Genomic DNA, 12,848 nt, shown 5'->3' with positions numbered 1-12,848 from the left:
GACCACTCATCGACAATTTTGTGGAGGCGGCTCTGGCGAAGCTTCCTCCGCGGTGTCAGAAGTTTGCACCAGGAGGAAAGCCGTCGGGCGGTGGTCTGGCGCATCGTGAGGAGTGGTGGAAGTCGCTTCACAGCAATGGCGATGGTTCGTTTGGCATGAACCCGAACCTGCATCTAGGGTTTGGTTTGTGTCCGGTGATGAGTCTCACCGGAAATTCTGGTAATCCCGCTGTAATACCTTTTGTTGCTGATTTTCCGGATTCAGAAGATCGAGAGACAGGTGGATTATATCAGGCGAGGATATGGTTTCGACGATTAGGAGTAGGAATTTGTTCAGTGATGATGATTTGAGTTCATCTCTGGGTGGGGTTTCTGTTCCTGATCAGATTATGGCGGCGCCTTCGCGGGAGTTAGCCGCGGAGGTTGCTGAGTTGACGGTTAAATCGCAGCAATGGCGGGAGCCTGACCTTCCTGTCTTATGGGCTGATGCGAGAATCTCGAGCCCAGTGGTTGGGCTGGAGAGCCTTGGGTCTTGTGAGCTGGTTGGTCTCAGCAATGGTGGCACGGCTACCGTAGAGACTTGGACCCAGCACCAGGAGCCTTTTGCCCATCTTTCCCCTTTCTACAAACATCTGTGGAGAGGCGGCGCAACTAGGGTTTCCGTTGGGAGGGAGGGAGGGGACGATCTCGGGGCGAGAGGTGGGCTTCCGGGGGTGTGGAGATGACATACAACAATGGTGGTGATTGGTGCGGCCGTGGGGGATTTGGTGGTTGTGGTGGTCGCGGCGGAGGAGCCCCGGGGAGATGGCAAGGAGGCCGAGATGGCGGGCGCGACCTTCGACCACACAACAACCAGCGATTCCCCCCAGGTCAAGGTCAGACTTCACACAATCAGACCTCTATTTCCCTGAATCAAACAACCCAGCAAGTCCCGCTGCAGAGTTCTTAGTTCCCGCAGCCGCAGTTTGGGCAAACCAATGCACATTTTCAGCCTGTTCAGAAGAATTCTGGGATTGGCCTTGCATTTGGTGGGGGGACTTTACAGGGAGGGGGAATTGTTCAGCAAGTGTTGGGAGGAAGCAGTCAGATTGTTTCTCACAGGGTTGTAAGCACTAACAGTGGAGATCAGATGGGTGTGAGAAATGGAGGTGTTCTGAGCAATAGTAATTCTGATGGAGGGGCTAATGGGGAGAATGGGGGAGTGAGTAGACAGGGAGGGGGCAATTCAAGTATTCAGAATCAAAATAATGGTGGAGGGGCTAAAAAGCTGGTGCAATGTCAAAAGTGTAAGGAGTTGGGACATGTGACAAAGGATTGTTTTGTGATTGTCCAGTGCATTATCTGTTCCAAAGAGACTCATCAGACTGAGGACTGTGTTTGGCCAAAACAGATTAAGCCAGTGGCAAACTTTGTGGGTTATGGGGCACCTGGACTGGGCTGCTTGCTCGTTCACAACTCTAAGGTGACACATCTGGCTGATCATGTGAACCCTATGGCAGTTATTCATGTGAAAGGAGGACATGCTACAGAACAACAGGTAGTTAGTGGCTTTCAGGCAATGTTTAAGTGGAATTGGGAGTGGAGAGCTAAACCTAGTGGAGCTGATCAATTTCTCATGAGGATGCCTAGCAGAGCCAAACTTGAAGAGCTGTGCAATTTTGAAGATTTCAAGTTAAAAGGGGCTCCTGTCTCTGTGAAAGTGACCGAATGGGTCACTGAGGTCACAGCAAATGGGAAAATAAACACTGTCTGGGTCAGAGTCACTGGGTTACCTGGTTCTTTGAAAAACTATATGGGTATTTGTGAAGTGGGATCAATTTTGGGGCCAGTCCTTGATGTTGACATGGAAGCTCTAAGAACTCAGGATATAACTAAAATCAAGATGGGGATCAGGGATCCTGCAAAACTCCCAGTGCAAATTGAGGTGGTCACTAGAGAGCTCTTCATGTATGACATATACTTCTCTTTGATTAGTGTGGTGGAAGAAGGTTGGCAAAATAATCTCAGAGAAGTTGCTATTAAATATGGTAATCTGGACACTTTTGGTGGTAGGGATCCAAAGAAGTTAAGAACTGATTTTACTTTCAGGGAGATTATTCAATTGGGCAGCCCACCTCTAGCTCAGTTTGAATCAGCTGGGAGAGCTACTAAAGATCTTGGGGGCAGCAGGTTTGCTCCACTGCTGGCTGATGAAGGTGGAATCACTGAGGAAATCTCTCCAGTACAGGGGAGGGAGCAGGAAAATGGAGTGGATGAGGAACTATCTAGGAAGATGGCACTGATTGAAAAGGAGAAGAAGATATTGGCTGATTTGGCGCTTGAAAAAGAACGTATGTTGCAGGAGGTAAGAACTCATAAGCAACAGTTGGCTGATACAAGCAAGAAGTTGGTGGAGGTGCAGAAGTTGTTGGAGATTCACAAAGATTATGGTTATGGTGGTGGGGGCAGTCAAGATTCACAGGATCCAATAGGATCAAATGAGATTGAGGATATGGATGAGCCAGTTGATTATACTGCTAGTCAGGAGATAGAGGAGGGAGATCTGGGAAACAATGGAGAAGTCGGTGGAGATGGGAAGGTGGAAGAGCTGGAAGGAGATGGCAAGACTGAGAAGAATGAGATTCCAAATCCAAGAAGGTGTGGTAGGCTGAAAGGCAAGGAGTTCAAAAAAGTGGAAGATATTGCAATTGAAAGAGCAAATGCTAGAGATAATATTGGGAAAGGTAACTATGAGGCTCTATCTTTTATTGATTCTGATAGTGCTTTACAGCAAATTGCTTCATGTATTGGTATAAATTTGGGTGTGGCAATTGATATGGTTGATCATAATATAAGCTTGCTCAAGGATCTTGAGCAAGCCAGAATTGATTTATTTCAGCAACAAAATAGGACTCCTAATTTGGGTGGTTCTATAAATGATACTGATGTTCAGAATGGAGATAAGACACTTAATGAATTACTAAGTGAGCTTGATATGAAAGAAATGTTAGATGAGAATGAACCTTCTAATTCAGAGGGATTTCAGATGGTACCGAGCAAGAAAAAAAAGAAATTTTTGAAAAAGAGGTCACCTGATATAGTCAGTGTGAAAGCTCTATTAAAATTCAGGAAAAAAAAAGATGAAAGGGGTCTTTTGGAATATTAGGGGGATGGGGAAAGAGGAGAAGCAGAGGTATATTAGAGAGCTTATTGGGGAAAACCATTTATATTTCCTGGGTTTATAGGAAACAATGAAAAATGAGTTTTCACATGCTGATCTAGCTAATCTGGGGGGAAGTGGCCTTTTCTCTTGGAAATGGTCACCTTCTAGAGGGAGGTCTGGTGGTATTCTAGTTGGGCTTAGAGATTCTGTTTTTGATATCATTGAACAACAGAATGGTGGTCATTTTGTTAGACTATTACTTTATGATAGAAATACTGATGTGAGATGGAACTTGATTGTGGTTTATGGGGCTACACAAATTGAGCATAAGGAGGCCTTCCTTACTGAGCTTGGTGGGGAATGGGGAACAAACTAGGTTCTGGGAGGACCAGTGGATGGGCACTATGCCTCTTCAGTTTCAATACCCCATCCTGTATGATACCTGTTTTAGCAAGCAAGTTTCTGTTGCCTCTGTTGTGAGAAATAGAGGAGCTGGAATGTGTTTCAGACGTTCTCTTTGGGGGGCTTGTTTGTGGATTGGGAGAAAATCTTACAGCTCTATGATAGGGTTCATTTAACTGCTGCCAGGGATAAGATTTGGTGGACACTGACACAAAATGGACATTTTACTGTTAGTTCTTTTTATAGGAAGTTGATGTGGTCTCAGATTCCTTTCCCTCAAAAATTTCTCTGGAAGATCAAGATTCCTTCCCGCTACCGCCACAGCCCCCCACCGCGCCGGGGGCTGAGCCCCGGGCCGGTGGGCTGCCCCAGCGCTGGCTCCGTTGCATGGCGGGCAGGCAGGATTGTGGTACGACGTCGTCGTCGTCGCTGTCCTGTTCCGCGGGGTTGTCGGCACCCCTGGACCCCTCATCCACAGATGTGTTGGTGACCTCGCGGGGGACGTCGTAGCCAGTAGAGGCGCCCGCCGGCCCCTCGGAATCCCCGTCCGAATTGTCCTCCTTCTCCTCCTCACTCTCGGCCACCGGTTGCTTCCCGGTTTGGGCCCTTGGTCGCGGGGGAGGGCTGCTCGACAGGGTCCCCGCCATGATTCCCCACTCGTTGCATGGTGGGTAGTTGCTGGCTCCCAGGTTGGCAACATTCGCGTGGAGCGTTGTCACACCCGGAGGAAGCCCGACGAAGGGGGAGTTGTCGCCGGTGATCCCCCTGAGCCACGTGTGGATCTGCTTCATCGTCAGCCCGCCTCGTTGCAGCCTCATCCGGTCGCCCTCCCTCGAGTAGGTCCAGACCGGGTGGGTTTGGTGCTACAGCGGAGCGATGCGCCTCGCAATGAAGCTCCGGGCCACGTCCAGGTCCGTGAGCCCCGCGCGCCGCAACGCCATGATCTTGTCACAGATCGGCGCGAGCTTGGTGTCCCTGGCGTCGCGGTCCCGCCAGTCGCGGGACTTCTTCGGCAGCGCGGTGGGCTTGGTGCAGGCCTCGTCGTGCTCCTCGATGTAGAGCCAGCACTAGTCCGCGCGCCACTCCGTCTCGATCTACCGGTCCTCCATAAAGATAAACTCCGATTTGAGCCCATCCTGGAACCGGAACGAGACCCCGGAAGACATCGCCTCGCCCTTCTTGACGCGAGGATAGTAGTAGTGGCGGAATAACGCCACGGATGGCATCACCCCCACGAACGTCTCGCAGAGGTATTGGAAGACGGCGAGCTTGAAGAAGGAGGTGGGATGAATATGCGCCAGCTGCAGGCGGTACGCGGAAAGGATAGCATGGAGGAAAAGGGAGTGCGGCGGCACGAACCCAGAGAGGATGAACCTCACGAACACCCGGTAGTAGTGCTCGCTGGGGTCCGACCCGACGGGCAGGATGCGCGTCGGGCCGTGCTCGTTGTGGTTGGTGGCCACCGCCACACGCAGCTTCTCCACAGCCTCGCCGTTGTAGCTGGGCTTGAAGAACGCAAACTGGGCCCTCTTCTCCTTGTCTCTGCACTATCGCTCCGACATCTCCTTCTTGTTGCTCTTCTCTCCTTTGCCGCCGGCGCCCTTGGGACGCGTTGGGCCTTTGGGTGCCATTGGTGGAGGGAGGGAGGAGGCGGGGGGGGGGGGGGGGGGAGGGGGGGAGGCTTCTCGGGGGTTGGAGCGCAAGGGGCTTGGGGGAGGCAACGGCAGGGGCAGTGGCGGAGGGGAGTCCTTGTGACACCGCCCCTGGGTATTTATACCCGGCAGGCGGAATTGCAACGGGCTCTCCCCACGATCAGCAATCAAGCACCCTAAAGTTTTGGAGGAATCAAGACGGTATGCGCGATGTGGCCATAACTCCCTATTCACAGAAGGATAGTGGGGCCGAAGACCGTGCACCCGCCCCTCCCGTTCCGACGGAAGGAGGCGTAACGGTGGCCTACGTGGCCGGCTCCCAGCTTGGCCTGGGGACCCACGCGTCGGAAGGGTGTAGTTGGCAACCGACCAAGGATGATACTGCCCAGGAGCTCAAGGTTGCCGGCCCACACCCGAAGGCTACTGTCGTACCAGTGGCCCACGGGGCCCCCACTGGCACGGGACGCGTGGGTCGCAACTGATGAGATCCTGCTAGGCCGGCTTCCGGGAGGGGCAAACCCAGGAAGCTACCCCCCCCCCCCCCCCCAACTTGCCGGGCAACAGTACCGGGGCTTCGGGGGTTGCAGGTGGGGCCGACGAGACAGCGGAGACAAGACCACACAGCGGGCGCAGTGCATTAAATGCACCTACAGGAGTCACATCGGCAGGGCTAGTCTTGCCCAACAAGTCTAGAGGGGCTACCCTAAGAGCTGTTTTGTTTACATTGCACAGTGGCCTGGGCGCTGCATGAAGCCCAGCGTGGATCTACAGTAGGGAGGGTTTTGAGGCAATGACACACATGTAGAAAACGTGTCACGTTGCATGCATCGGCACATGTGATATCCCCTTGACTATAAAAGAAGGACTAATGCCATCGGTCAAAGGGTTCGAACCCTAGTCAGTAGCAACTAGTAGTGCCCCCGTTCATAACAGAATCTCTTAGGAGAACAAGTAGCTCACCCGGGAACTCCCCGGGGCAATCTGTAAGAACACACACATTCCGTTAATACAACTCCAAGCAGGACGTAGGGTGTTACACCTCCGGGTGGCCCGAACCTGGGTAAATCCGAGTGTCGACACTTCGTGTCTTACGTCACACCGGCGATCGCCGGAGCGCTCGCCTCGCCTCTCACCGAACAACAAGGGGGTGCTCAGCATCCCCGGTGCCGGAGACCCGTGCTTCGACACCTAATTAACACAAAGTATCTCTCTAATGAACAAAAGTAACCATGTAATCCTGATTTAAAACGACCCCACACAAACATTACATACATGTCTCTCTTAATGCACACAAATTGCCACCCAAATGCACACAAATTGTCATCTTTAATGAACACAAATTGTCACCCCATAATAAGCACAAATTGACACCCTCTAGTAAACACAAATTGCCACACCTAATGAACACAAATTGCCATCAGTAATACATAGAAACTGCCACCCCGAACAAATAACCATGGATGTCCATCAATTTCGGTTACAATCCAGCACCCACCATTGCATCTCATATTTCCTCCACTCCAAATTGAGTTACCACCTTCATTTAAAACAACACACATAAACCCATCTCCTTGTCGTATCTAATGCACAAATTGTCAGCCTCTGATGAACATATAAATTGCCAACCTGACACACACTCATTGCCACCCCCTAATGCACACTCATTGCCACCTCTGATAAAACATAAATTGCCGTCTCTTACGCAGACAAATTGCCACATTTGATGAACATAAATTGCCATGCATAATGTAGATAAATTGCCAACTCTGGTGAACACAAATTGTCACATTCTAATGAAATTTAACCATTGTACTCTGTCCATTTCGATCAATATCTAGCACCCACTGCTCGCTCCATTCGCTTGATTTCGTTGCCGCGACCATGAATCTCGCCGTGGTGTAGCGAGTGTGGAGAACTCCTCCCCAATGCAAGCCTTGAAGGAGAGGCACCACCGCTCGATCCACCCATCGGTTACGATTTGCGGACAAGCAGCCCGATTTGCCCGAGAACAGGAAACGGAGCAGTTGCGGCACTGACAGATCAATTCCGTCCTTGTGGGCGAGCATCATTGTTACACTCCCCACAACCCGCCAGGCAGGATGAGTAAGCAGCCACGGCGCCGACGGCTACCGTGTGACGACAGCGACAAGTACTGCTCGTGGCGGCGACAAGGGCGGTGCGCGAAGACGGGGACGACACAAGGTGCCGGTTTGGGGGCGCAGGTGGCGAGCGAAGCGGCGGGCACGACTCAGGGCAGGGTGGTTGCGCGCGGAGGCAGGCATGGTTCGGGGCGTCGCGCAGAGGCAGATGACGGGGCGTGGAGGCGGCGCAAGCCGAACAGGCCACGAGCGCGAGGAGACGAGAGCACGAACATGTTCTCGTTATAATTTTCGTAAAAAAGAAAAGAAAAAAAGAAAGACACAGCACAATGCTGCTGCGCTCGAGCGCGCGCACGACGAGCATGTGCATGCATCAAGCCAGCACAACAGAACGGCAGCAGCAGCCATCTGCTGTTGCCCTCGAATGCATCGCAGCAGAGCAGCCAGCACAGCAGCAGCAGCACCATCATCTAGCGCAACAGAGCATCCAGCACGGCAACAACAGCTAGTTGCCCTCGAGCGCGTCGCGCAAACACGCACGCGCGCGAATAATTTCCGTATTTCATTTACTCTCGCTAGATTATACAAGGTTATATGTTCAAGACACTTGCTCATGTGGATGGAGGATCTCATCCACTCAAGTTGATTCTTCGATGGTAATTGAGGGAGCCGTTATCTACGGTCATCGTGAGATTTAATGGAAGAGTTATTGGGTTTGATGATGCTTTCTAGAGATTTTGAGCTCAACCGTTCTCAACCTCAAGTACAGATGCCCGCCCGATTCCCGGGAAAACTTCGCTAGCAAGCACGATGAAGATTTCTGAAGGTTCCAATTGTGGTGATGTCTCATAGATCTCAATTGATCCTCTATCAGGTTTCGGCTATCTAATACCGGGTGGTTCAATTTCCAAGTCAAAATTCCGGAGATAGCTCAAAATACCCGCTAAATGATCCAAACAAGTTGAGGATCTGAGTAAGATAATTCCCAATCAGAGAACCCGGACAGATGTTCGTACTAGTACTAATTACAAAGTTATATGTACATTACAGCCTTGACGCCAGCACGACCAGAAAAAAAAAAAACAAAACGGCCGCAAGACTTTGGAGACCCACGACTTTGACTTCTGGACTTGATGCCAGTCCTGAAAGGAATATACCTCCCGGAGCCCAAACAATGCATCCTTCTTCCTTCAATCCTTCACTGCTACAATATTGCGTCGATGCATGACTCACACACATAGACCATCTTTAAGTTTCCTGGCAGGAATCGTAGCTATCAGAGTCAGGACTCTGGAGATGTTTAGTTCGTCATGCGAATGCACGTGTCGACCTTTTTGGAGCTTTTGTCCACAGGTTTTTGCGTAGAAATCGTGATCAGTGAGCTAAGCTGGCAGCTCACTCAAGTCTGCAAACAAAGAATTTTCTATATGTCGTCCTTTGCATGCAAAAAGTTCAAAGCAAACGGCCGGTATCCACCTGACCAGCCTACACGTGTGCCTTGCCCTTTGACCATGTGCTTATATATTAACCGGCCGGTTCTTCCTGAGCCAATTTGTGTGCATTCCTTCCAAATTTCGTGTTACACGCAGCAGATCGAAGCCAAGTTCTAGAGAAGAGAAGATACGAGTAGGAGCACCCATTCGGGCAATCATGGGTGGCGAGCTGAAGGTCCTGGACGCGCTGGACGCGGCCAAGACGCAGTGGTACCACTTCACGGCGATCGTGATCGCCGGCATGGGCTTCTTCACGGACGCCTACGACCTCTTCTCCATCTCCCTCGTCACCAAGCTCCTCGGCCGCATCTACTACTTCGATCCGACCTCCAAAACCCCGGGCACGCTCCCGCCCAACGTCTCGGCCGCCGTGAACGGCGTGGCCTTCTGCGGCACGCTGGCCGGGCAGCTCTTCTTCGGCTGGCTGGGCGACAAGCTGGGCCGCAAGAAGGTGTACGGCATGACGCTCATGATCATGGTGCTCTGCTGCGTGGCGTCGGGGCTCTCCTTCGGCTCCGGCGCCGGCGGCGTCATGGCCACGCTCTGCTTCTTCCGCTTCTGGCTCGGCTTCGGCATCGGCGGCGACTACCCGCTGTCGGCCACCATCATGTCCGAGTACGCCAACAAGCGCACCCGCGGCGCGTTCGTCGCCGCCGTCTTCGCCATGCAAGGGTTCGGCAACCTCACGGGCGGCGTCGTCGCCATCGTCGTCTCCGCGGCCTTCAAGCGGCGGTTCGACGCGCCGGCGTTCAAGGACGACCCCGCCGGCTCCACCGTGCCGCAGGCCGACCTCGCGTGGCGGATCGTGCTCATGTTCGGCGCCGTCCCGGCCCTGCTCACCTACTACTGGCGGATGAAGATGCCGGAGACGGCGCGCTACACGGCGCTCGTCGCCAAGAACAACAAGCAGGCCACGGCCGACATGGAGCGCGTGCTCAACGTCCAGCTCGCCAAGGACGAGGATGCCCCCGAACGGCGGCAGGAGCAGTTCGGGCTCTTCTCGAGGGAGTTCCTGAAGCGGCACGGGCGGCACCTGCTGGGCACGACGGTGTGCTGGTTCGTGCTGGACATCGCCTTCTACTCGCAGAACCTGTTCCAGAAGGACATCTACGCCGCCGTCGGGTGGCTGCCCAGGGCGGACACCATGAACGCGCTCCAGGAGATGTTCAGCATCTCCCGGGCGCAGACGCTGGTGGCGCTCTGCGGCACAATCCCGGGCTACTGGTTCACCGTCTTCCTCATCGACGTCCTCGGCCGCTTCGCCATCCAGCTGGGCGGCTTCTTCTTCATGACGGCCTTCATGCTTGGCCTCGCCGTGCCCTACGACCACTGGACCAACACCAACCCGGCGGGCTTCGTCGTCATGTTCGCATTCACTTTCTTCTTCGCAAACTTCGGGCCAAATTCGACCACCTTCATCGTGCCGGCGGAGATCTTCCCGGCGCGGCTAAGGTCGACTTGCCATGGCGTGTCCGCGGCGGCGGGGAAGGCGGGCGCCATTGTTGGGTCCTTTGGGTTCCTCTACGCGGCGCAGAGCCCGGACCCGGCCAAGGCGGAGGCCGGGTACCCGCCGGGCATCGGGGTACGGAACTCGCTCTTCCTGCTCGCCGGGTGCAACGTCGTCGGGTTCTTCTTCACGTTCCTCGTGCCGGAGTCCAAGGGGAAGTCGCTCGAGGAACTCTCCGGCGAGAACCAGGAAGACGACGACGCAGCAGCAGCAGCAGCAGCGTCCCAGTGCACGAGTACCACGCCAGCGCCGCCCACGGCTTGATGGAACGGAACAATATATATGTATACACACACACTAGCAGCTAGTAGTGTTTTATGTGAGGATCGAAGTTGGCAGAGTACGAGCGTACCTGCTTCCCTTTCGCAGCATGCTGCTTAACCAGCAGCAGTGAGTCTAAATAGCTACATAAGAATTGTTTAGAGGCCTCCACCAGAGCCGGAACCTTGTCGTGAGTGATATCGTTATGGACGTGCCAGATGCGCCAGAGCAGCATAAGCAGCATCGCAGCTTAATCTTGTCCTGCTGAGAAACAAGATGGAGAATCCACCCACGGCCAGTGTTCTGAACTTGATCAGCATCCGGGATATCCCAGCAGGAGCTCATCGCATGCCATAGGGCGCGGGCAGGTGGGCATCGAACCAAGGCATGGAAAGAATCTTCATCCTCGACTCCACAGACCTGGCAAGTGCGAACCTTCTTCATCTTCCGCTTAAAGAAATTAACCTGGGTGGCTAGAAACTCCCGACTAAGCTTCCATGCAAAAATGTTGACCTTATTGGGAATGATTTCATTCCAAATGGGAATCCACTTGGAACTGCTTCGGTCCGGCCTACTGCTCGTAGCCCCACTGCGCTGCCAAATATCCGCAAGACGGCGACCAAGATGGTAGGCGGATCGAACAGAGAACTGGCCTCTCTTATCAGGATGCCAAGCAAGGAAGTCACGCTTATTCCTAGTGGAGGGCTTGATCTTGATGATGTACTCGATATCGACCGGGAGAAAATAAAGCAGCAGCAGCTCCATATTCCAGTTACCATCCGGGGTCAAAAGTTCAGAAACCCATTTAAGACGACAATTTCTCCTAGGTGATATCGGTCGTCTTCCGTGATCTCTTGGAATCCATGGATCTCTCCAAATGCGGACATCCTCCCCATCCATGCCATTCTTGACCAATTCAAGCCCAAATTCAACCGCTTGCCAGGAAGAGGATGCATTTCCAGAAAAAAAAACAGTGTCGACCAACGAGCCATTGGGATAGTACTTAGCTTTCAGAACTCTAGCACACAGGGAGGCCGGATTGTCAACAAGGCACCACGCCTGACGGCCGAGGAGGGCCTGGTTAAAAGTTTGCATAATAATTATTTTTCTTGTTAGCTCTCCTAAATTATGGTGCTTAATTAGAGCAGAACCTGTTGTTACTGGCTACTTATTTACATCCTCTTTGTATGGAAGTGTGGCAGCGGTGGGATCATGAACTTATCAATTGACTAAGCTAGAGTTTTTTTTTTTGAAAGAGAGGGTTTCCCCTCCGATTTCATATAAAGAAACCAGGTTCTACAATGTTCAGTCACAGGTATATCTAGCAGTCTCAAAGCAAAAAGACTTCAGAAAACTGCAAAAGAGTCGAGGACAACAGAACGACAGCTACAGGAATCTGAAAAGAAAGGAGACCGAAGCTTCTCCTCTTCGCAGGGGGACGCCCATCGCTGGCCCATTGAACCTCTATGAAGAATGACAGGTTAAACCTCCATTAGAATCAAAACAGCACCACCACAGCTTCAGGGGAAGGAGAAAGGTACTGCATCCAGTCGCGTCGCCGTTGCAATGGGTTCCAACCACAAGCCGCAGCAAACACCTCTCTCACCACCTGCTCAACCAGTCTTGTTCCCCACTGCAGCAGATTTCTGCTTGGTTCCTTTTTCTGCAATATAGACCACAGATTAATCCAATAACAAAACAGCCTCACAACTCCAAAGGGTGAAGTAAGTCTAGTATTACTAAAGCAGGCTTTATTTCTGGTGTTCCAGAGCACCCAGAACAGCCCAGCAATACCAACCAAAACCAGTTTCCTTGTCTGACCTGTAAAGTTTGGTAGCCAGCATTCCCAGACATCAGCCATAGTAACTGGCAAAACAGGTAAATCAAAGACGCATTTCAACACATTCCACATGAAACGAGCCAAAGAACAATGCAAGAATAGACGATCAATTGTCTCCTCCAAACCACAAAACTGACATTTTGTGTCCCCCTTCCAGCCCCTATGGTGTAATACATCTTTAGTTAAAATACTACCATGGGTAATTAGCCAAAGAACGCTCCGCCAGTGCGGAAGGCGCTTCCTGAGGGAGGAATCTTCGCCGACCGCCGGCTGGTGTTGAACCCAGCAAAGTAAGCTTTTCTCCCTTAGCCCATGCTTCCTGTTTTCCTTGACATTCTTTTGGCGAATGATTCTTCTCGCTTCAGGCCGGTAGGGAAGAGGGGTCCAGTGAGCTCCCCACCGGCAACCTTGAGCAAGAAGCCGCGCACAACCCCTGGCACGAGCGGGGGAAGC

At 52.5% G+C, this 12,848-nt stretch overlaps 1 protein-coding gene across 1 annotated transcript; it reads left to right on the top strand.

The window, feature by feature from the left end:
* The first annotated feature begins 8,860 nt into the window (after positions 1–8,860).
* Positions 8,861–10,675, top strand: LOC100846778 (probable inorganic phosphate transporter 1-4). Its single transcript, XM_003580964.4, has one exon. The coding sequence runs from the start codon at positions 8,945–8,947 to the stop codon at positions 10,556–10,558; it is 1,614 nt and encodes a 537-aa protein (XP_003581012.1). The 5' UTR covers positions 8,861–8,944; the 3' UTR covers positions 10,559–10,675.
* The last annotated feature ends 2,173 nt before the right edge of the window (positions 10,676–12,848 follow it).

This window comes from Brachypodium distachyon, chromosome 5 (genome assembly GCF_000005505.3).
Source record: "Brachypodium distachyon strain Bd21 chromosome 5, Brachypodium_distachyon_v3.0, whole genome shotgun sequence".
NCBI lineage: Eukaryota > Viridiplantae > Streptophyta > Magnoliopsida > Poales > Poaceae > Brachypodium > Brachypodium distachyon.
Note: the sequence above shows the minus strand (reverse complement) of the source record. Positions and strands in the feature narration are given on the sequence as shown.